General features: G+C 36.5%; 1 protein-coding gene across 2 annotated transcripts; it reads left to right on the top strand.

The window, feature by feature from the left end:
• Positions 1–477: 477 nt before the first annotated feature.
• LOC111519660 (probable dolichyl pyrophosphate Man9GlcNAc2 alpha-1,3-glucosyltransferase) lies at positions 478–19,447 on the top strand. 2 transcript variants are annotated; one of them, XM_023181468.2, is made up of 4 exons: positions 478–1,279; positions 18,518–18,715; positions 18,772–18,931; positions 18,990–19,447. In XM_023181468.2, the coding sequence occupies exons 1-4, from the start codon at positions 501–503 to the stop codon at positions 19,398–19,400; spliced, it is 1,548 nt and encodes a 515-aa protein (XP_023037236.2). In that variant the 5' UTR covers positions 478–500; the 3' UTR covers positions 19,401–19,447. The 2 variants fall into 2 exon arrangements, with proteins under 2 accessions (XP_023037236.2, XP_046865519.1); XM_047009563.1 differs by having other exon boundaries at positions 19,006–19,063.
• Positions 19,448–24,839: the final 5,392 nt, after the last annotated feature.

Genomic DNA, 24,839 nt, shown 5'->3' with positions numbered 1-24,839 from the left:
CTACATATTATATGCTAAATATTATACGACGTCGTACAGTTTATACGTTTGATTGCGACCGTTGCATTCGAGTTCTCTTGGTACAGTAAATTCTTAAAGTTGTGTGCTACGAGAGAGAGCAATTCAAAGTACAATGTAAAGGGAAAGGCAAGAAGAAAGCAAATAGTGATGTCAGATTGAATTTTCTCTGAGCCTGCGATATATCGATAGTTGAGCTATTTATCGATAGTTTATTTATTTAACATAATGGTCAACATTACAGAATAATTAAATTAATAGGTTTAAATTCAGGAGTTCTCCTAAAATTTCGCACGCCAAAACCTATTGCATTATCCTGCAAAGAGATGGTGGTTGGTCGTCATTGGGTCCTCGTTACTCGAATGAATTTTGTGGCAATGGGGCTTTATTGCTAACCGTTCAGACTAGATGGATAATGTGGTAATGGGGTTTAATACAATCCATTCTCTTTTCCGTAGGGATAGTAAAATGGTCGCTAGTTTATGAAAGCAAAAAATTCGATATACAATATACGCATATTGATGGACTCTTTAGCTCTACTATCTTTTCGTTGTAAAATTTTCAAAAGTTATACCATGTCAAGTTGGCGATGTTACACCAAAGCTGAACTTTTGGCTATTATGTGCGTTGGAATGGCGATACGTTCAATAATTTCGTTGCATCCATTTTCTGGTTTTGGTGTGCCACCAATGTTTGGCGATTATGAAGCGCAACGTCATTGGCAGGAGGTTACAATACATTTGAATATTAACCAATGGTACAGAAATGGCACCCACAATGACCTACTCTATTGGGGCCTTGATTACCCTCCTTTAACTGCCTACCATAGTTATTTAATGGGAAAAGTAGCTCAATCGCTGGATCCACGTTTTATTGCGCTACACACAAGCCGAGGTTTTGAGTCTAAAGAACACAAAAGCTTCATGCGTTTAACTGTTCTCGCAGCAGACTTTCTAATCTACTTGCCAGCAATTTTATCTATGTGTATCTGTATTGACAGCTCTTACACAAGTAAACTTTCTCAAATCATATTTACATTGACGATGATATATCCAGGGCAAATTCTCATTGATAATGGCCATTTTCAGTATAATAATATATCACTTGGCATGGCTGCTTTAGCAATTGCTGCTGCTTTGCGAGAGAAGTATTCTTTGACGGCTTTTTTCTTTACACTAGCTTTAAACTACAAACAAATGGAACTTTATCACAGCCTACCTTTCTTTGTGTTTATTTTGGGCTCCTGTCTGGCACAACGCAGGTAACTAACATCATTAGATTCCTAAAGTTTATAACAAGCAGCATTTGATTTAATGTTTACTCAAATATTTTCAAAATTTTAAAATATTTTATTACAATGCCAAAAGGGAAAACTCAAAATTTCTTTGATCTATCATCATAATTCCAGCAGAATCAGAAACACCTTTTCACTTGTTGCCAATGATGTTCTGACATTAGGTACAAATGTACATACATATGTATGTATGTATGTACATACATATCTATGTATGTATGAAATATGTTTGTACATACAGTCAAGGAATAAAGTCAACATACACCTCCAATTTTGCCATAATTCGGCATTTTGGTCTAAACAATTAAAACTACTTACCTACAAGCCATAATTTAGAGGACCGAAAGTTAACTCCATGCGAAAAAAAAATTTAAAAAAAAATGTAAACGATTAAAGTTATTGGCAAAAAACAGAAAAAGTGATGGGAAAAAAGTCTACATACACCGAAATCCCTCCTCTTAATAACGTAAAAAAACAATGAGTTTTTGTATTTTTTAAGACTCTTTCAACAAATTGCTTCTTTGTAGGTCTTCCTTATTGCTCAGAGTTTTATAAACAGGAAACTTAATGTCCGTTTCGGAGTATGCCTAAAAAAGTCCTTCAAAAAACAAAACTAGTAAGCAGAAAAGGACGAATCACATCGCAAAGTGTCCCTTAATGAATAGAGAGCTATGTTGCCTTCACATAAATTTCGCAAAGTTACACTTCGCAGGGCTACAGCTTTAGTTACGATCAGCTGACGTGTCTTTTGGGATGCAACATTACATTTTTAATTTTTTAAAGCAAAAACCCGAATGATGCCAAAATTGGAGGTGTAGTTTGACTTTATTCCTTGACTGTATATGTATGCATGTATGCGTAGGAAGCATTTGCAACAATGGCATTACCGACGGCTGCTATTTATGTACAGTGAATGTCACTGAAAATCGTACACCTATTGTGAATTTACAATTTGCTTCATAACTTTTAAAGTAAGCTACATTTTTGTACAAAATATGCTTTAAAAGACAGGTGAAGTAAAAGACTTCAAGAAAAAAAGGTTGTCACTGAAAATCGTACAGTCGCCATTTTTGTTAAAAGTAAATTAAATTTACTTTTAAAATTTAATTATAAAATTTTAAAATTATAAAATTTTAGATCCTTTTTGTCAAAAATGTTGCTATATCTAAAAATTGGTATTTAAATATGCCAAAAATGACCACTACCACTGAACCACTTCAATACATTGTGATATCAATAAAAATAAATTCTTCGTTTTTTGGGCTATCATATAGGCCTTAACCATAAAAGCTGCACAACTTTGCTCCACAGTTGGTCGGAAAGTCATTGTCAGTATTTTTATACCCTTGCCCTTATAAACTTGGTCAGATGGTTGTAACGCACGGAAGGATACGTTTCCGACCCCATAAAGTATATATATTCTTCATCAGCATGAGAAGCCGAGTTAATATAGCCATGTCCGTCTGTCCATCCGTCTGTGTGTATGCGTTTTACTCAGCCATCTTAAGAGCTATTGGGATGAAGCTTGGGATTTGTGCTACCTATAACCCAGGAAAAAAAGTATGAAAATTCTAAGGATCGGACCACTATATCATATAGCTCTAGAAAAAACATTTTCATAAAAATTAGAGTATCCCAATGAAATTTACTACTGTGATAGTATTGGATATAAAAACTCAGATCCCAGGAAAAGAAAGTATGAAAATTCTAAGGATCGGACCACTATATCATATAGCTCTAGAAAAAACATTTTCATCAAAATTGGAGTATCCCCATGAAATTCACTACTATGATAGTATTGGATATAAAAACTCAGATCCCAAAATTCGAATCTGATCGGATAAATAGAATACAAGTTACGGTCAATATATGTAAATCGGCTCAAGCGCTGCCTACTACGTCATCATCAAATCAACAGAGCACATGCATACACACACAAACACAACGCTACATGAACTGTATGTGTATTCGTGCAGTGCTTTGCTTAGGGAATGATGGAAGAAGAAGACGAAAAATTGTAGTAAAAAAAGAAATAATGTTTTGTTTGCAGCGAAACAAATTTCAAAATGTAAAAAGTACGCCCAAGTCATTAATATTATTTAAACGTTCTAAAGGACTATTGTTTAGAAAATAAGTGTCCAATTGAGAAGACATCCGGAAGAAAGTTATTACCTTACATTTGGTAGTGCTAAGATTTAATAGATTAAACTGGCACAAGAATTGAAAGTTTTTAAGATCAGCTTGTAGCCGACTAAATGAATCTGTATCTTTATAAGAAAGACAAAGCTTGACATCGGCAGCATACATAAGCACACGCCAATGAACAATGACTGATGGAAGATCGTTAATGAATAATGTGAAAGGCAGAGGGCCATGATGACCACCACATGTCACAAGAATGGAATTGGAAAAGAAGACTTAAAAAGTACCCTCTATTTTCTATTTGCTAAATATACTTGAACCCAAGAAAGGAAAAGAGGTGGAAACCTAATGTCTTTCAGTTTAGAATAGATATTAGGAAAAGCCGAAAAGTTAAAACAAAAAAAGAATCAATAGAGTCCGCTGTTCGATTTTCAGTGACATCATGTTTTCGTACATTTCGGGGTATTGACACATTTTGAGAAAAAATTTTTTTTTTTACTTCACCTCTGTTTTAAAGCATATTTTGTGCCAAGTTGCTGTTTACTTTAAAAGTTATGAAGCAAATTGTAAATAAATTGAAATAATGTTTTGTTTGTAAAATTGGTGTACGATTTTCAGTAAGAATCACTGTACATACATATATTTATATATTTCGGAAATCGAAAACAACAACAAAAATTTGTAATTTGTTTCTCAAAATAGTCTCCTTGATAACACTAGTTTAAGCCTAAAGATACATCATGAATATGAGAGACATATATATGTACATTGGAAGTCGAAACTCACCAAGTGCCGGCCATTTTATTTTTCCCCTTTGTCTATAAAAAGTCTGAAAAGTCTGGGCCGTTCGTGTAATGTTTAATGGGCGCAGAACTCACCTAAAGTTTTTGGTGTGATGCTCTCATATAAGCATACATAGCACCATACAAATATCATAGGAGTGAGCGAAATGGCATGCTATAAAATGAAAAAAAAATTCTTTGTTTTTGATGAAGTATAGTCAGACAAGGAGTATTTTTGAAAGTCCACCAAATTAGAATAATGTCTATTATTTTTTAGTTGTTTTCTTTGATTGAAGATTTCTAAACATTCTAATTTTTTCATAGAAGTAGAGATATGAAAAATCAAAGCAGAGCTATTAAATCTTCGGCAAGGTACCAAAATGATTGCTCATTTTTTCAACAGTATAGCCGAGGTTCCCGCGTCAGTATTTGTATATTTTTAACAATTTTTTACGAAGTTCAGATTATGGAAAGGAGCTTTAATAGCGTTTGTACACTGAAGCCATGATTTAATGTACATTTTGACTAAGAAAACACAAACAATTTTCTTCCTTTTTTACATATGGTGGCGGTACGCTAGGATTATCGGACTGCATCCAGACTTTTTTTCCAATAGATGTGCTGTTTCTGACTAATTGCCCGTTCTTGCAGACGTGGTGTCATAGGACAAGCCATTGACTTGATCATCACAATGTACTGACATTTAGCATGCCATTTCGCTCACTCCTATGACATTTGTATTGTGCTACGTATGCTCATATGGTAGCATCTCACTGAAAACTTTAGGTGAGTTCTGCGCCCATTTAAACACTATGCGATTGGCCCCAAATTTTTTGAGAATTGGAAGGCTATATTTTAATAAAAAATTTAGACGTATCCAAATCGTATCGAAGTATTTTAGATTATGTAATTTTTAAACCATCCGGTCGCTGGAAAATCGCCGGGTATTACGCGACATGTCAATTGTCGCCGGGGGCAACCTAGCGTCACATCCATTAAAATTGCGGCGACATTTAACATTGCATGTCCTAGCTTTCAAAACCAGAACGACAACCTAGCGACAGTTGTTGCTTCAGTCGCTAAGAAAAATGTCCAAATGTCTTTCCGAACGCAGGGACAATCAAGCATAGTGTCGCCGCTTTGTCGCTTTGTCCCTCTAGTCCCGGCGACTTGAAGGACAATTCTCGCTCAATGGTCTTGTGCACGGAACGATTGTCCTAGAGTCAGAGGGACAATTCAATTTACATAAAAAATATGCAATAATTCAAGTGGAAGTTTAATCAATTTTATTCATTTTATTTATTTTTTAAGTTAATTTGGCAGCTGCTGCTTCAATTTTCTGTTTTTGGTTGTGGTTCTCTACAAGAGAGCTACAGTTGTCTTCAGCCACTTGAGAGGTCTGCAAGTATAAACACGAATTCAAATTTTGTGCTTTTCATTTAACAGCTGTATACTTACTGTACGTGGAGGGGCGGAAGGATCTAAAACTATGATTGTTATTTACTGAACAATCTCACACACGAAAAGGTTCGATTAAAGTTAAACTGGATGTTAATAACCAGGGGAAAAAAAGTGCGGGTATTCGGGGGAAAATCTCGTACTCGTACAGTATGACCGGATTCCGTTTTGGGAAAAAACCCTACCCCTCACTCTCTGCTGTTCACCCGGTGGCGTGAACATACCGGCCCCCTGGCAACAAGTTGCAATTGCCTCGCTGGACATGTCTAAGGATGGGGGATGGCAGCGTTATGGATCTCTACGACACTGGTGGAGATGGAGGGGGAACTTTGGATGCAGATGGAGAAGGCAGCACGATGGCTGATGACCTCTGGTTGGAAGTCCGAATGAAAGGCGGGTGCCTTTCGGGTATTTGCTTTTTGGATTGGATGTACGTGACTGAGCTGTCGATTTGAAAGAGCGTGAGGTGTTGCTTGCCACATCGATGGCATCCTGCTGTGCTCCTGCAGGAACCATTGGATTTCTCATGAGCACAACAGCGACTGCTTGGAACTGTCGCAGTGGATCGTCATATCAATCAAAGAGCGGATTTGAAACTGCTTGCCACGATGATGAATGGTTACCCTCGCCGTACCCAGAAGGCCAGTGTCGCGAGTGGAGGCAAAGTAAATTCCCACGTTTACATGAGGGCTGCTGAAAGAACCGGAGGACGCAGAATTCGGAATTATACAAGCATCAGGTGCTGAGCTCTCTTGCACTTGAGCGAAAAAGGCCTGAGCTCTTGAGGTAGGTTTTCGGCTTACGGATGGAAAGGTCTGGCCGCTAGAGCTTGGTTGAAGGACGTCTGTGGCCTCTAGTACACGGTGGCGATCAGTTAGGAATCGATTCAGGTCGCCCCAGGATGAGACGGCGGTCTTATTTGGAACGGACTGTTCCCACAACAGAAGGGTGGATTTGGGCATTTTGCTCATACAGATTGCTATGAGAAGGATATCCCAATTGTCTGTACGAGCTCCGGAAAGCTCAAGACCGGTTAAGCAACCTTGAATTGACGTCTGCAGTTTCTTCAATGCTTTGCCAGACTCTTGGTCAAGGGTGAGCTTTAATTGTAGCTATGTGCTTCGGACTATCTTCGTTCTTTTGAGCCGTTAAAGTCTTATGGCATCGTGAAAACTCTGCTTTGACTTTTGCCCAAAGTGACTTAAGCTGGTCTAAGTGTATTTTAATGGAGACGAGTGACACATCGTCGGCTAAAGCCTGGGCCTCGCGAGCCTCTAACGCCGTTAATGCCTCGCACACGGCAACAAATTCGGAAAAAGTCATCGTAGAGTGTTCTCTGAGCTATTACGAATTGAATGGGAAGAAATAACTTCGTGGAATTAGAATTCTCAAGAGAGGAGATCGAAACGAAGCTGTAAGTGGACTGTATAATTTAGGGAGAGAGGAGTGAGAAGGAAAAGTATCTCCTCTTTTTAATGAACACAATGAATAAGCATAGATAGCATAAATGAAATCAGAAGGATTTATAAATTTCCTCGCAGTTGTGTGAATAATTGTAAGGATATATAATCACTTGGATATTAAAATTTATACAATGTGGAAATATGTTGAAATTTTTAAGAGTATTTAAAAAACATGGGAAAAATTGAGATCAGTAGGATTGGGAGTGACGATAACTTTTCAATGAAGAAAAAAAACTCGGAATTAATTTTCATTAAACGGACTAGGTCAATTTGATGGATCTGTGAGGCAAAAATCAAAATGCACCGAGACAAGACAAAATATTAATTCCCTATATATACAATTATATTTATTTTTCTTGAGAAAATATTTGCGAATTAAATACTGACCGATTGAAATATTGGCACAATACGAAAATTACGATGGAAAACATGGTTGTCGTGACTAAGTCATGACTTGGCTCAAGTGTCAGCACTGATGAGACTTGAGTGTCAGCACTGATGAATTAAATTAATTTTAAATTGCTTAAGGGGTTACGCCACCCCTGAAAAAAATAAAAAAAATTTTTTTGTATTTTTTGGCTCTAAAAATCCTCTATAGTTTTAAGAATCTTTTACACTTTACATCATATCGGTATTCGAATTAGTTCCGAAGTTACAGCGTTTAGAAGTGAGCGCGGCCGAGTCGGCCCCGACGCAGTACATTTTTTTCTTTTGCGTTTTTCTCGAAACTACTTTTTTTGAACCGGGGTGTCAAATATCTCCGAATCTACTGGACCGATTTGGCTTAAATTTTTACCACATATTCTTTACAGTGTTGGGTATCCGCCCACGTAGGATTTTTTTGGGGTCCATTTAAGGTCCTGTTTGGAAGTTATGAATTTTTTTAGCCAAAAATTACCCCCAAAAAAGGGCGTTTTTTGTTCAAACAGCTGCCATTTGGCCAAAAAAATTTGGAAAAAAAATCCTACGTGGGCGGATAGCCATAGCCTTCCTGAATAACAAGATTTTTTTTTTTGATTTTTCGGGTGATGTTTAGCCGAGAAATTCCCCACCTGCAAAGATTTTGAAATCATGGTGGCACTTGCCGTCCCATATGGATGGAAAGGAGGAGGACATATTTACAGTCAGCAAGTTTAAGTAAACTGCTTAAGGGGGGTTTCTACCTTGTTGGGCCGAAAAGGCGCGGAAAAGGAATTTTCCAATGGCAATCCCCATTAATCTAGACACTTTTCCGCAGCGCTGGTAGTACAGGGTGCGTACGGTATTTGAGGACATGTACATATGTTACTATATCTTTCAGAAATCACTTTTTTTACAATAAATTTTTCTTAAATAAGACATGGAAGACTACAACTTAACTCAACAAATGAAGAGACATGCAGTTATTGTCGCATTATGTGCAAATCACACCGATTTAGAAATATCGAATTTTCTGAAGTGCGCCCGTTCGTTCGTTTATAAGGTGCGCTGTGAGTTGGAAGCATCAGGGGGCAACGCAGAGCCTGCTTCAAAACGCAAAAAGCACGAGGAACGTTCTCACACCATCCGATCGGCAGAATTTGTTCAAAAAGTGCAAGCGATTATTGATGAGGACCCTTCAAAGTCAATAAGGGCCCTGGCAAAGGATCTTAATGTTTCTGACGGTCTTCTGCTGCTTATATCGAGGTCCTGGAGACAGTTGTGAAACCCTGGATTGAAAGTGTCTGTGGGGATAGTCCATACATCTTTCAGTAAGACTCTGCTCCATCACACAATGCAATGGCAACACAAGATTGGATGGCTGAGAATTTCCATGACCACATAACCCCGAACTTATGGCCGCCTAGCTCCCCAGACCTTAATCCCGTGGATTATTACGTATGGGGCCTAGTTGAGCGTGAAACCAATAAACATCCTCATAACACTATTTCTTCTCTGAAGACTGCAATTAATACCGTTATGGTCAATATGAATAAGGATCATTTAATTCGGGCTTGTAATCGTTTTAGGTCCCGGTTCGAGAAGGTTATAGCAGCCAATGGAAATTTTATTGAATAAATTTATAGATATATAACCAATAAATATTGTGTAAAAATTTCGTGAAGATTCATTAAATTTTGTTCGAAATATAGGCTTTTTATTTTTACTATCACTTTGTCCTCAAATACCGTACGCACCCAGTAGAATTGGGAAAAAAGGATGAAAAATGAAAAAGTTATGAGCTTTATTGGAAAATTTTGATTTTTTCCCTTTTTTCGTTACTAATTAATTTTTTACATTAACAATTTTTAATATTTTACGCCAATTCTATTACCAGCGCTGAACAATATCCTAAAGAACATGTGTACAAAATTTCATAGTGATTGGTTAATATTTGCGCCCTGTAGGACTTCCATGAGCTCCAAAAATGTAGTTTTGAGAAAAACGCGTTTGAAAATTTGCGCTACGGCACAGAGCGCTTGACACCGCTCCACTTAACAGCGGACAACTTTCGTAATTTGACAGGTTTGAACTTAAAATTTTTACACAGTATTCTTAAAACATATATCTATCCGAAAACGCAAAAAAAAAATCCGAAAATGCAAAAAAAAAAATCGAATTTTTTTATAACACAAGGTAGAAACCCCCCTTAAATTTATATTATTTCTATTAGTACCCTTTAAAAATATTAAATTGTGATTAGTTTATATTTAGAGCACTTATTTATTGACGAAGGGAGTGAAAAAGAACTGTCTTCCTTTTTTTCTTTTCTTTTTATGCACCAAAAACCAAAACAAATGACGAAAATAATCCCACTATTTCATCAAATTTTGCGAAAAAACCTTCGTTTACTTAAACTTTTTTTGGTGACTGTATGTATGTATGAACGTATGAGTGTGCTTACCGCGGCAAAAATTATTACATATGTACATACATATGTATGGATGTACAAATTATTTGGCATAAATAATTTATGCCGATAGACTAATGATCAGCCCGTGGAGTGTGCTTTACACTTTAAGTAAAGGTATGTGGTACTTTGTAAATTCGCGAATTTTTAAACACTTTTACTTGCAGGTTAAAAACAGATGTTTTTACATGTATGTATATCCAAATAAAAGTACAAATAGTTGGCGGGTACCAATTTTTTCTGGTCGGTGAGCTGGTAAATAATTAAAAACGCGCGGGAACTTCGTTTAAAACTATGATTTTTATTTACTGAACAATCTCACACACGAAAAGGATCGATTAAAGGTAAACTGGATGTTAATAGCCAGTGGAAAAAAATTGCGGATATTCGGTGGAAAATCTCGTACTCGATTAACCTTGGCGATTTACAGGAGAACCCTTCGTCACTCTCCTCAGTATGATCGCATTCCGTTTTGGGAAAAAACCCTACCCCTCACTCTCTGCTGTTCACACGGTGCCGTGAACACTCACATAGCATTTTTGACTTTCCGGCGTATTGCGTTTCTGGAAGTCTATTATTTCTAAAGCAGTTCCTTAGTTGGTTTATTTATTAGAGAAGAAAAAATTAAATTATTATAAAATAAAAAAAAAAAATGTATTCTTTTGGCACGGATTGGGGTTGAACTTGCATTTAATGGCGAATTACTTTGTGTATCTTTTGCTTTCACTTTCTGTTCTCATATTGTCTGGACGTTGATGTGTACAATGCGAAGTACGTTCAAGTGGCCCATACGACACCAGGACATAGCCTGTTTCGCGCGAGCCCAAGCAGAGCCCTGTCCACCTTTCGCCCGACCAACCGTGGTGCGCAGCCGCATATCGGACGGCACGATCGCGTGGACAAATACAAATGAAACGGACAAACAATTAAAAATATGATTAACTACGGCTAATTACGAGCTAAATGTGCTAAAATAGAGGTTTTCACAAGAGAAGGAGAGGCTTCTGATCTGATTACGGGATACAGAAGATTGTAATCAGAACATAGGACTCGAAAAGGTTCATGCAAAGAATAGTTAGAACTACAGTGTTTTAAGGATAGAGGAATAAAATTTCTAGTAGGTCTACGGGGTACAGATAGGTTTAACTGGTTCAATAGCTCAGGAGAGTCTATTTCACCTATTAAAAGTTTATGAATAAAGATAGCACCAAGCATTACTCTACGATTAATTAAAGAAGCAATATTGATTAAAAGAAGCCTACTGGAGTATGATGGCAAATTGACATTGCGATCCCAATTTAGACCGCGAAGAGCGAAAAGCAGAAATTGCTTTTGAACAGATTCAATTTTACTTTCGTGCGTCTCATATTGAGGTGACCATATGCAAGATCCGTACTCTAAGATAGGACGGATTAATAAAGTACACAGAATTTTGGTTGTGTACGGATCGTCAAACTCTTTTTGACCATCGTTTCACAAACCCAAGAACATACATAGCTTTACTAACTGTAGCAGAAATATGAGGATTATAAGTTAATTTATGGTCCATAAGAACACCTAAGTCATTGATAATATATAACCGTTCTAAGTACAAACATTTTTTTATTTAAACAAAAAATTGCCTCGAGCCGGCTAAACATACCACGTAAAAAAAGATGAATAAGAACACCTAAGGTCCATAAGAACACTTAAGTAATTGATAATATATAACCGTTCTAAGTACAAACATTTTTTCATTTAAACAAAAAATTGCCCTCGAGCCGGCTAAACATACCACGTAAAAGATTTAAAAAAACTGGTTCCCGACTTGACTATGCAAATTATTGTGTAGCGAAATCTCAATTTTGTCTCTTAATTACTCAATGCTACAATAATTATATCGTGCGCTGTAGGGAATCTATAAGTACCCCAAAAGATTTTAAAACTTTGTTAATTCTAAACGACGCTCTAATTTACTACGTTCCACCTTCAGACTTAATGACCAGAGAGCTATTAATGATTCAGATATTGCAGATCTGTTTGCTAAATTCTTTCAGTTGACTTATTCTTCTACACATCCCACATCCTATCCCTTCTCAATCCCACATTTAAATTGTATGTGTTTTCCTAGTATTACTGAAGACTGTATTATCTCTAGCTTGTCATCTATGACGTCTTCCTTCGTTCCCGGTCCTGATAATATACCTAGTTGCATCCTTAAAATGTGTTCGATTTCCCTATCTAAGCCTTTATCTCGGTTATTCTTTATATCGAGTAAGACTTGTAGCTTTCCTGATGTTTGGAAGAAGTCCGTGGAATTCCAAACTTTCCGCAATACATAAGCTGTTTGAGAAAATTATTACGTCTTCCCTTCAACACCTATCCAGATCCATTATTTCTCCTTGTCAGCATGGCTTCATAAAATGTCGTCCGTCGCTTACCAACCTTTTAGATTTGACTACTAGTTGTTCTTGGCTTTGGTTCATTACCGCGTGCTCATGTCTGCGGATGACGTCAAGATTTGTTATTCCTATAATGATAGTTCTTTCCAACTGTACTTGCAATCAGATCTCGATGCGTTTTGTGATTGGTGCCACGTTAATAAATTACACCTTAATGCCTCAAAGTGCTCTTTTATGACATTCAGTCGTTTGTCTCCGTTCCTAGCTCATTACTCTATTAAGTCTGTTCTGTTAGATTGTGTACCATCATTCAAAGACTTAGGCGTTATCTTTGACCCAAAACTTTCATTTAATTTTCATATATGTATATTCAGTTGTCAATAGAGCATGCAGTCTTCTTGGCTTCATAAAACGTTGGGTAAAAGAATTTGATTACCCCTACGTAACAAAGGTTTTATATACTTCGTTAGTTCAACTCTCAATATGATGTTCACCAGCGTAGTATTGAATCGGTTCAGAAGCAATTCCTTAAGTTCGCGTTACGCGGTCTTAATTGGGACCCGAGTCTTTGCCTACCTTCTTATTCTGACAGACTTCTTCTTATTAATCTTCACTTTACAACCGTAGGCTTGTATTTAGCATTCTCTTTCTCTATAAACTAGTCAACGGTGAAGTCATTTCATCTAATTTACTAGATACGCTACGTTTTTGTGTTCCCTCACGTCGGACCAGAAACTTTTTTCCTATTCACCTTAGTAGATGTCTGACTAACTACTCTCTTCACGAACCTTTTCGTGTTCTTTGCCAATCTTTTAACAACCTTTCTCATCTAATTTCTCCTTATCTTTCTGTCACTTCTCTTCGCGCTATACTTTTTAATCATCTACAACGAAACCACCGATCAGGACTTGGATTGCTTGCAACTCATCCCTGACCACATTGGCTGTGAATCGGGGCATAGCTGGCACCTTGTGCAAATAAAACACCTACACCGGGTCGGGGATGTTTAGTTGTGTATAAGGCTAAGCTTACTTTCTTCAATTAATGTTTATCTGTTTTTTATCTTAAGCTTATTTGTCGACTGCTGTTGTTAGTTGAGGTAAGTAAATAAATAAATAATTTGATGCTATTATTGTTTAAGTTGATGCGAATAATGGAAACCGTGGGCGCTCTCTATCAGACTTCAGCGTTACGCTCTAAGTATGTTGCGATCCATCAATAATTGATGGATTTATTTAGCAGTCCCAATTATGAAATGCAAGGGTCAGTAGGCCATTAGATTCAGTATTCAGAAAATTTTGTGAATAATTAACTGGAAACTCACATTTCCTTTATTTTGTATTTAAACATTTCCAGTTTGCAGTTAAGCATGAGTTTATCATTGTCTGCAGCGAAGCCCAATATCATTTTAAGTGGGATGACAAAATTGAATTTCCCTTTATTATTAATAGTTAATAATGGAAAGGTGTTGTTTGCTGTTGACTGGATTATAAAAAAGAGCATACATTTTTAAAATGCGATTTTTGAGTTGATAGCCAGTTGATTTGATATAGCCATGTCCGCAAAATGTTTTCTTCTAGACCTATATGATATAGTGGTCCGATCCTAAATATTTTCATACTTTTTCTTACCCGGGTAATAAAAAACCCCAAAAAAAGATTTCATCCCGATAGCTCTTAAGACGGCTGAGTAAAACGCATACGCACAGACGGACGGACAGATGAACATGGCTATATCAACTCAGCTTGTCAGGTCGTAAACGCCTCCTTCTGTGCGTTACGAACATCTGACCAATTTTACAATACCCTCTGCAAGGGTGTAAAAAGTAAATAAAAATGTATCACAAAATATATAATGAATGAATGCACAGCAACTAGAATCACTGTCTGTTCAGCTCTCTAAAGTGGGAGAAATATGTGCATGCGAAACCAGATTGAGCAATGGAAAAACAGTTTTAATTGTGGCAATTTATATTTCACCGAATCAATCAATAAATAGCATCACGGAATTCATTCATGAAAATTTAATAAAGTATACATCAGAAGTATCATATTAAGACACAAACCTAGAGATACTTAGAAAAGATTACGATAAAGTTCCAATGATTTTAAGTGGCGATTTTAACGTAAATTTTGCATTGGACACAGCGGTTCCTTTAATTGACTTTCTCAATACAACATTCAGTTTAAAAATGTGTAACAATCGCACTGAATCAACAACACGATCAAAAACAACAATTGACGCGGTATTTCAAAGATATGTTGACAACATCGAAACCAAAGCATTTGTATCATATTTTAGCTATCAAAAGCCACTCGTATCATTTGTTGAAATTGAAAACATTGAGGATGAATAATAATAAAATGAAGAAAATAAAACATGACCTTTATAGCAATATTATAATGAACCCATAATTATCCCGCTCCTAATGCTGCTTTCGTCTCATTCTCTCTCAGTTTGTGTTACGGAAGGTTTTACTTCTATCGTGTCTAACCGTTAGACGCACTTTTTTTTTATGAAACTGATTTGGTGTAGCCAGTAGATATTAGGCCTAAATATATAAGAGAATATAGTACAATATATACAACTTACGGCCAACGTAGCCGTTATGGACGGCCTAATAAAACACATTCATACATATATTTTGTAATTTTTAAGCCGATTTCAATCAAATTGGGTCGAAATAAATAAGATTAATTAAATCTGCAGAATTCGATTACGATGGTCAAAAAATTGCGGGAGGCTATCGGTTATTTTTAAATTATAGAGTAGGTGTATCAAAATTTTTTAAATAATTATAATCTGCGGGCATATTAAGCAAGTCGACATACCAAATTTAATAACTTTAACTATATTAGTATTCGAGAAAATAAGTTTTATTTTCAGTGAGAATGAGACATGCTGAAAACATTCAATTTACTCGGGTATCACAGAACATACATTGTATTTCGTGTATTTATTTCGTGTGGAGTTTCGAAGTTTTGCTCTTTTTTGTTTTCTTTAAGTTCTACTCCTTGTTTTGTATGCTTTAGGTTTTCCAATATTGCGTTTTCATCAAGTTCTACTCCTTGCTTTGTGCTCAATGTCGTTTTTCTGCAGAGCAAAATAACAACAACAACCGTTTTGACATTCAAATACATTCGAAGCCTGTCCTCTCATTTTCGCATGTTCTCACTCGTACTCATTGCTTCAACATCAAAAAAAAAGCTTCTGCTCTCTGACGTGACGGTCGTGTTTTTGCATAGCTCCTGAGTTTTTATTAATATTTATTGTTTTCTCTCAATTTTTAATTGTGCTTAGATTGTTTACGCTTTAGCTGGTGTTGTTTGCTTGACACCCTTGTGTTTTATTTCCATAATTCGCCAAATTAAGTAGTTTAAACAGTTTTTTCCGTTTCGTGATTAGTGCTTGGTGCATTTAAATATGTTTTTTCTTTTTATTTTTCTCTCTCGTCATTGCTTCTGCAGTTGCTCCCCTCATCGCCCCCATCATACCATCAGTGCTAGTGGTTTTGTTGTTCTCTCTGCTTTGTGCTTGTGCTCAGCTTCTCTCCCGCGTAATCACTTTTGTAAGGCCGCCTCTCAAAGCTCGGCTTATAACTGTTCTTGCACCCTCTCTTGTGCTGTGCACTCTAGCTGTCTCTTTGGTTTAATTGTAATTATTGATTTTTTATCGATAAATATCTTTGTGCTGTGTATTTAAATTTTTTTATATATTCTTATATATACAAATTTATTTATTTTTTTTTTGCTTTGTGTTTCTTTTGGCTTTTTAATGGCTTGTTGTCTAAGGGCAGATCAATCGGCACAACACTTGAACACAGATTCGAGTTAACAGCAATGAGTACTCCACCGCCACGACGACCAACACGATCAAGCCTATAAGAAATAAAGTTATTAGAAAGAATTTCATTATCCAAAACAGAGGAGTTAAGCCAAGTTTCAGAGAAAGCTAATATGTCAGCCGAAAAGGTTTGGCTATCACAGAACAGGTTCGAGAGCTTGGTAAGAAGTCCTCTTACATTTTGATAATGAATGCAAAGACTAGACGTTATTAGTTTTTTGAAGCAGAAGATAAATTAGGAAGGTGGACAGGCAACGGACGGGAGCGCCTATTGGGCGCAAACTCGTGTACAACTAGGCCTTCTGGCCAGAAATTAGTGTCAACCATAGACGACTCAGAAGTATCTGGAGCAAGCCTAGAGATAAATAATTGTTTGCGATGAGGCATTACAGTTAGTGGAGGCGGAGAAGCATTGGGATCCGCAAGTGATTGAGAGCCAGCATGATCCTGTGATTGATCAGAGTTCCCGTGAGGGATAGATTGAGGTACACCAGGGCTTGTAATGGGTAAAAAGAAGAACATAAAGAGGGACAAGAAGATGGTGTAGGCGAAAGTAAAATGGGAGACGATGTAATGGAGAGTGCTGGCGACTGCTTACGAGGCAACTCAAGGGTACATTTCTTGGGAAACTTCTCAGAAGGTGGAACAAACTTGAATTGCGACAATAAATGTACGCTAGAGTCACACTCGTTAGACTGCTGTTTGGCCAGTTTGTTTAAAGAAAGAAACTTTAAACGAAGATCCCTATACATAGGGCTAAAATCAAGCTGCTGGCTGGCACAAGATGGGCAAGTCCAGCACATTAAGCCAAGCTCAGGCTTAGACACAGACAAACCAGAAAATTTGTCGTAGAAGTGAATAAGACTATCGCAAAGCCAACAAGATATTGCTCTATACTGATCATCAAAACGATCAGAATGCTTGGTGTAGAGTTTATTTGCGTCGAAGTTACATGTTCCAACTTTAGCTTATATATTTCTTGTTCATATATTCCTCCAGCTTCTGATATCATGACCTATATGGACCATGCTGTTGCTTTGCAAACTATTTTTAATCGTCCTCAAGATCGTGATTTCCTTATAGTTTTGGGTGATTTTAACTTGCCTAATATTTCTTGGCTTGTTGATGATAATCTATCCTTCTTAATTCCTTCATTTCAAAATGTTTTTCTTGATAGACTACTTGAATGTCCGCTATATCAGTTAAATTCTTTACTTAACCCTTCTAAAAAAATCCTTGATGTTGTTTTTGTCTCTGATCCCACTGTTAGTGCTGTATCCCGAACACAGCCTGAAGATCCTTATCACCCTACCATTGAAGACGCTCTAATTTACTACGTTCCACCTTCAGATTTAATGACCAGACAGCTATTAATGATTCAGATATTGCGGTTCTATTCTACTACTGCTTCACATCCCACATCCTATCCCTTCTCAATCCCACATTTAAATTGTATGTTTTTTCCTAGTACTTTCAGCGTTTTGGGGTAGTCAAACGCAGAATTTTATACGTCGGAGATTTATAAAGATAAAGGATAAAACTAATTTGTAGTTGATGTTAATAACATTATGTTTATGTTAAGAAATATTGTCAGTATAGAGAAACGTGTGAATAAACGTAGAAATGGTAGAAAGAGAGTGCTTATTATACATTTAAAAACAAACATAGGCAAAAAGCAGTTATGTTTGGCGAAAACCAGTCAGCTTTTCTGACAGCACCATTGGAATCGGAAAACAGAAGCATGATTCAATTATTAAATGAAGTGCAGATACCGGCACCAACAACAAAAAGGCAAAAATTTGGTGAAGCTACCTATTTTTAATCCTAAAACCACTAGCGCCGCCTCCGCTGCATCACTCGAAGGAAGTTGTCACCTAAGTTAATTGTTATCTGGAACAACATCGCAATCGTTGTCGCAAATCTGCTTCCTGGAACGACTTGGTCACGATTTGAAGAACTGTTCCTACAGAGATCGGTTAAATATTGAGTCTTGTGTATTGTTAAAAAAAAGAAATTTGAAATAAATAGAATAATAAAATCGTCAATATCTTTCACTATTTAGCTTATACCGTGAGAAATTACTACAACTTATTGGTAAAAACAAGAAATTTTAAACAAATACAATCATAACAGCGTCCATCTTTTTTAATACTTAGCTTATAAGGTAAGAAATTTCTAAAACTTCCTTAGCTAAAATAAATTATGTATATGTATGTGTTTAAAAAAAAAAAAATTTTTAATAGAACAGTTTTAAATTTTATTTTCAGCTTTTTATCGTTTGCAATTAAATTTATACTAATTGCAACAATTGTTCTATCGACATTTGGACTTCTTTGGCACCCTTGGCTACGATCATTAAAAGACTTCATGGAAGTTATCAGTCGCCTTTTTCCAGTTAATCGGGGAGTATTTGAAGACAAAGTTGCCAGCTTTTGGTGTTCAATGAACATTATTTTTAAATTAAAGTATGGTGCATTTACGGATTTCAACAACGCTTGATCAACTTAACCATCTTTTATAGAAAATATTTTTCAAATCATCATATGGCGTTAATTTGTTTGGGTACTACACTTTTTGCTTCGCTACCTACAAATTTGGCAGTTCTTCACCGAAGAAGCCAGCTTGGATTCTTACTATCTCTATTTAATACTGCTGCTAGTTTCTTCTTATTCTCATATCAAGTATGTATTTCTAAACTCTTTTTTTTTATATTTTTATACTTTCTTTTAATTTGTTTAGGTACATGAAAAAACAGTTTTGCTGATTACATTGCCAGCACTATGTTTATTAAAATGGTGGCCAAATGAAATGTTTTTGTTTCTCGAGGTGTCGGCTTTTAGCATGCTACCACTTTTAGCTAAAGACAAATTATTAGCACCGTCATTAGCGACTATTATTATTTTCCATTTAACATTTAAATGCATTCGCTTTCAGCATAATAGCAGTTATATATATTCGTATTATTTAAAACGCGTTTTAAATATTTCTGAAATTGTTTTAAGTTTTGTTGCATGTAGTTATGTATTTTTTAGTCCTCCGCTTAAATATCCAGACTTTTGGGCTTCAATTATTTCGTTCATAAGCTCCGTTTATTTTTTTTTGTTTTTAATATGGGGAAATATAAAGCACCACAATAGGTATAATAAATAAACACTGATATATAAATAAAAGTTTGCAAATTAATGTGTAACAATTAAGTTCAATGTGTGTTTTATTTCCGATCATTCTTCGTTGCTAATTGGTTTGCCCTTACGCAAATTACTTGATCCCAAATTGACTGCATTGCAAGCATTTTATTTTCGGCATGAAGATATTGATTTCCTTATAGTTTTGGGCGACTTTAACTTACCTAATATCTCTCAACTGGTTAATGACAATATCTCTTATTTAGTTCCTTCGTTACTACACACTTTCCTTGAAACCCTAATCATTTGAACAACATCCCTAACTTATAATAGAATCCTTGACCTTGTTTTTGTCACAGATCGTACTACTATGTCTGCATCAAAAACGAAGCCTTTATCATCCCATCTTAGCAGATATCCTTTTTTACAATACCTGTTCTAATTCTTTTAATAAATCTTACTTCAGGGACTGTGACTGCATAATAACTGTGTTGTTTTTTAATCTATTGTAGTAAAAATATTTTATATACAAAATATTTTATATATATTATATACATATTAATGACTCTGCCAAATTTAATGAAGATCTGGTAGTTATGTATATCATATAGCTTGCATAGGAACGATCGGTCGAAAAAAGTGACATTTATGAATAGCTTCGTTACTTTTGTTGCGATTGCTTTAAAGTTATACATTTGGCAGTTTAATATATTTTTGAAAAGGACTATGACAAAGATTATCAAAATCGGGTTACTATATAATATGTTAATGACTGTTCTGAATTTAATCAAAATCGAATATCTTTATTTTATAGCTGTCATACAAACAGACAATGAAATGACATGCTGCCAAGTCCTTTCGCGTAAGACTTTCACGTTACACTACTGTAGGTAGGAGAATGGTAACAAAAAAAAAGTGCAAAGGTAAACAATTTCGGCTCGTCCGAAGTTAGCCACGGTCCTATGGTTTTTGTTTAATTACTGTGATATAGAGTGTGTGGTTGATTTTTTATAGTCGGTCGTGTTTTTTTTGCGCTCTCGCTTAATTTTTGTCTTTCATTCTTTCGTGAAGCTAATTTATAATATTCAATTTAAATTCATTGCCTTACTAATTCTTAATAAATCTTTATACTCATCGCGAAGTTTGCGTTAAATTTACAAACATTTATATAAATTTATTATCAAAACTTTAACAAACGCAAATATAATTTTGTTGTTGCGCTGCTTAGTTTTTGATTTCGTTCTATTTTTTGCTCCCACCCGCGCTCTGAATTTACAGTTCATAGTTTGTTTTTGTTTGTGTGGTGTTGGTGCTCTCTATTCTTTTGTTTCTCTTTTGATCGAGCTCGCGGCCGTTAACTTCGCGCTGTTGACAAGTTTTTGTTGTTGTGTGTTTTATTACAGATAAGTACAAATATTCTCCCTTTTTGTTTTCTCTTTCTAATTTGAATATTGCAGTTAGCTTTTGCCTTGCTTTCTATACGTCTCTCTTAACATATACATTTTTCCCATTTTATTTACATATTGATTTATAATTTGTTTTTGTATAAATCAATTATTTAATAATGTCTGTCTGTTGCAAATATAATTGCAATAATCCCAGCAAGACCAGTGAAGACTTTCTTTACTGTTGGCTGTGTGACAATGTAATGCACTTTAAATGTGCTGGTTACACAGTCAAGGTGCGGGATAGTATTGCACAGGGTGGCGGCCTTAAATGGGGCTGTGATTCGTGTCGTGGCTTGGAGCTCGAGATGCGAAGTTTTATGAAACGGACTGGGGATGCATCTAAAACCCTGTCAGCTGGCGTTCATAAGCTCCAAGAGGAGCTTTTGGCGATGGAGGTTCAATTCAGAAGTTCCAAACTTTTGATTGAATCTCCGACGCGAAAGAGGGCCAGGTTTCAGGGCGCGTCCCTCAGTCCGTCGGCACATTCGTCTCTACCAGTTCCGGCTTTCGACATTGACCCTATGTCACCAAATGCACAGCAGCTGATACCGTTTAGGAGTCCGGCATTGGCAGGTGTGGAGTCTCTTCCCATTTCCCCTGGAGAAAGTATCCCACCTACTAACACGATATCGGTTGTAGTTTCCGAACCGTCCGGGCAAACATCCGTTTCCAGGAATATTGCCAATAAAGTAGTTACAAGAGGAGCTAATAAAGTGCTGGCTGCTTCAGCTGCTGCTGCGTCTGCTGTAGCCGCTACTGCTGTGCCTAGTACTCCTAGTTCCCTTGTTGTAGTTCCACCCAAAAAGCAAATTTTTATTTCGAGGCTTGATCCCAATACTACTTCTGAAGAAGTCATAGCCTACATCCAGGGCAAAGTTCAAGCAATAAACATTGCTGTGGAAAAGTTCCGTTTTTCATATACTCGGGACATTTCGTCCTTTAAAATAGGTGTCTCCCCAGATCTTTTTGGCCAAATATGTCATAAAGATTTATGGCCGGAACACCTTGTTGTAAAAGAGTATACAATAAAAAAGAAGAATCGGCCTCCGATTAGCTTGCTACCTGTCTCTGTGAATAACGTTCCTTCCGGCTCGTCTGCACCTGTTGGCGAGTCAAAAAACTAATTTCGTCCCTAACTCTGGCCTATCAGAACGTACGGGGACTAAACTGTCTAAACTCTATGTAGATAGTCTAGCTTTTGACTTTCATATTCTTGCCTTTACTGAGACTTGGCTGAAGCCTGATATTGCCGATGCTTCAATTTTCCCCTCATAATATTTAATTTATAGACATGATCGGACTATCCGTAATGGTGGTGGCGTTTTGATCGCTGTTGACTCAGCGTTCTCGTCTGAAATTGTCCAGTCCTCCAATCAGGAGATTGAATTTGTTTGTGTTAAAATTTCGTTTAATTCTTTTTCTGCCTTTATTATTTGTTCGTATATTCCACCACAGTCCGACTTGGCAGTATACACTCACCATTTGGAAGCTATTCAACTTATTTCCTCATATCTCTCTGACAAAGACTTGCTCGTTGTTCTGGGAGATTTTAATTTACCTGAGATTGCCTGGACCCTTTCATTTGACTCTTTATTACTGTTGCCCTCCTTGTCACATTGTTTCATAGATGGTCTGCTTGAGTTGTCCCTAACTCAAATAAATCCTGTCCGGAATAGTCGTAACAGATCACTAGATCTGGTATTTGTGTTGGATTCTTCCAACTGCGATGTTTCCAGGACTCATCCCTTAGTCATCCCCGAAGACAACTTTCATCCAACTCTGGATATAACCATTGACCTTCGATGCCTCCAACCCGATGTTTTCGCAAGACAAACTTTACTAAACTTAAAAAACTCTTGTTAACTAATGATTGGACATATCTGTATACTTGCACGGAAATGGACTCTGCCATTTCTGTCTTCTATAAAACTCTTGAGTCGTTCTTTGATGTTGAAGAACGTAAAATCGAGATGTTATAAAAGATTTAAAAAATCCGATAAAGCATCGGATTTTTTTTTCTATATGTAGTTGCTCGCTCAAATTTTATGGTGCTGAATTCACAGTGCTATAAGGATTATCTTTAGCGATGTAAACTTAGGTTTTCTCGCGATCCTAACCAATTTTATAAATTTGTAAATGTTAAACGTAAGACATCGGTGCACCCGTCTTACTTGTCTTTCGAAAACAATAAAGCTGACAATGATCAGGCAATTGCCGACATGTTTGCTGATTTTTTCAAAACAACTTATTCCTCTTCGATTTATCAAGCAAATCCTCCTTATCCTCATCACTTGCAATCGTCTAATTGCATTTTAGACCCTGTGTTTGATGAAAGTTCGGTTCTTAGCGTGCTCAGTTCCGTCAAACCAACATATGCACCTGGCCCTGATGGAATACCAGGCTGCGTATTAAGGTTTTGCGCGGAGGCCCTATGTAAGCCAATACTTAAGTTGTTTACACTGTCCGTCACATCTTCCGCCTTCCCGCATATCTGGAAGGAATCATATATTATTCCTCTTCATAAAAAGGGGAAGAAGTCCGAAGCCTCCAATTATAGGGGTATTTCTAAATTGTCTACCATACCCAAAGCATTTGAGAAAATAATAACATCTCAATTGCAGCATTTTTGTAGCTCAATCATTTCGTCATCCCAACATGGGTTTAAAAAACGTAGATCGACAACTACTAACCTATTAGAATTTACATCTCACTCAATCAAAGGGTTCAAGACTGCCGTGCAAACTGACGTCATTTATACTGACTTCAGCAAGGCCTTTGACTCTGTTAATCATACTCTGCTTTTATATAAATTAAACGCACTTGGCATCCCCAGCCTTTTGCTAGATTGGATTCTTCAATATCTTTCTAAGCGTACACAAAAGGTCCTCTTTAAGTCTTCATTTTCTAAGACCATCCAAGTGACCTCTGGAGTACCTCAGGGTAGTCGTTTGGGTCCATTGCTATTCACTCTTTTTATAAATGATCTTCCATTGGTAGTGTCACATTCTCGGGTGCTTATGTACGCGGATGATGTCAAGCTTTACCTCAGTTTTAAAGACATATCGTCTTCTTGCCTACTTCAATCGGATCTTAATGATCTTCAGAGTTGGTGTGAAACAAACCTATTAAACCTCAACGGCTCTAAATGTAAAGTTATGTCTTTTTATAGATGCACTCCATACTTAGAAACTTATTATCTTAACGACAGTGCCTTAGAGCAGTTAGATATTATCAATGATTTAGGTGTTCTTATGGACCATAAATTAACTTTTAATCCTCATATTTCTGCTACAGTTAGTAAAGCTATGAATGTTCTTGGGTTTGTGAAATGATGGTCAAAAGAGTTTGACGATCCGTACACAACCAAAATTCTGTATACTTCTTTAATCCGTCCTATCTTAGAGTACGGATCTTGCATATGGTCACCTCAATATGAGACGCACCAAAGTAAAATTGAATCTGTTCAAAGGCAATTTCTGCTTTTCGCTTTTCGCGGTCTAAATTGGGATCGCAATGTCAATTTGCAATTTTTGCAAATTTTCTGTTCAAAGGCAATTTCTGCTTTTCGCTTTTCGCGGTCTAAATTGGGATCGCAATGTCAATTTGCCATCATACTCCAGTAGGCTTCTTTTAATCAATCTTCTTTCTTTAATTAATCGTAGAGTAATGCTTGGTGCTATCTTTATTCATAAACTTTTAATAGGTGAAATAGACTCTCCTGAGCTACTGAACCAGTTAAACCTATCTGTACCCCGTAGACCTACTAGAAATTTTATTCCTCTATCCTTAATACACTGTAGTTCTAACTATTCTTTGCATGAACCTTTTCGAGTCCTATGTTCTGACTACAATCTTCTGTATCCCGTAATCAGATTAGAAGCCTCTCTTTCCCTTGTGAAAACTTCTATTTTAGCACATTTAGCTCGTAATTAGCCGTAGTTAATCATATTTTTAATTGTTTGTCCGTTTTATTTGTATTTGTCCACGCGATCGTGCCGTCCGATATGCGGCTGCGC

Source organism: Drosophila willistoni (assembly GCF_018902025.1).
Source record: "Drosophila willistoni isolate 14030-0811.24 chromosome 2L unlocalized genomic scaffold, UCI_dwil_1.1 Seg168, whole genome shotgun sequence".
NCBI lineage: Eukaryota > Metazoa > Arthropoda > Insecta > Diptera > Drosophilidae > Drosophila > Drosophila willistoni.
The sequence above is the reverse complement of the archived record's forward strand: the minus strand, read 5'-3'. Positions and strand labels throughout refer to the sequence as shown.

Coding starts and splice junctions, on each gene's coding strand:
- LOC111519660 (XM_023181468.2), top strand. CDS start 501: ATGAAAGCAAAAAATTCGATATACAATATACGCATATTGATGGACTCT. Junction 18,716..18,771: donor AACATTATTTTTAAATTAAA/GTATGGTGCATT, acceptor CATCTTTTATAG/AAAATATTTTTCAAATCATC. Junction 18,932..18,989: donor TCTTCTTATTCTCATATCAA/GTATGTATTTCT, acceptor TAATTTGTTTAG/GTACATGAAAAAACAGTTTT.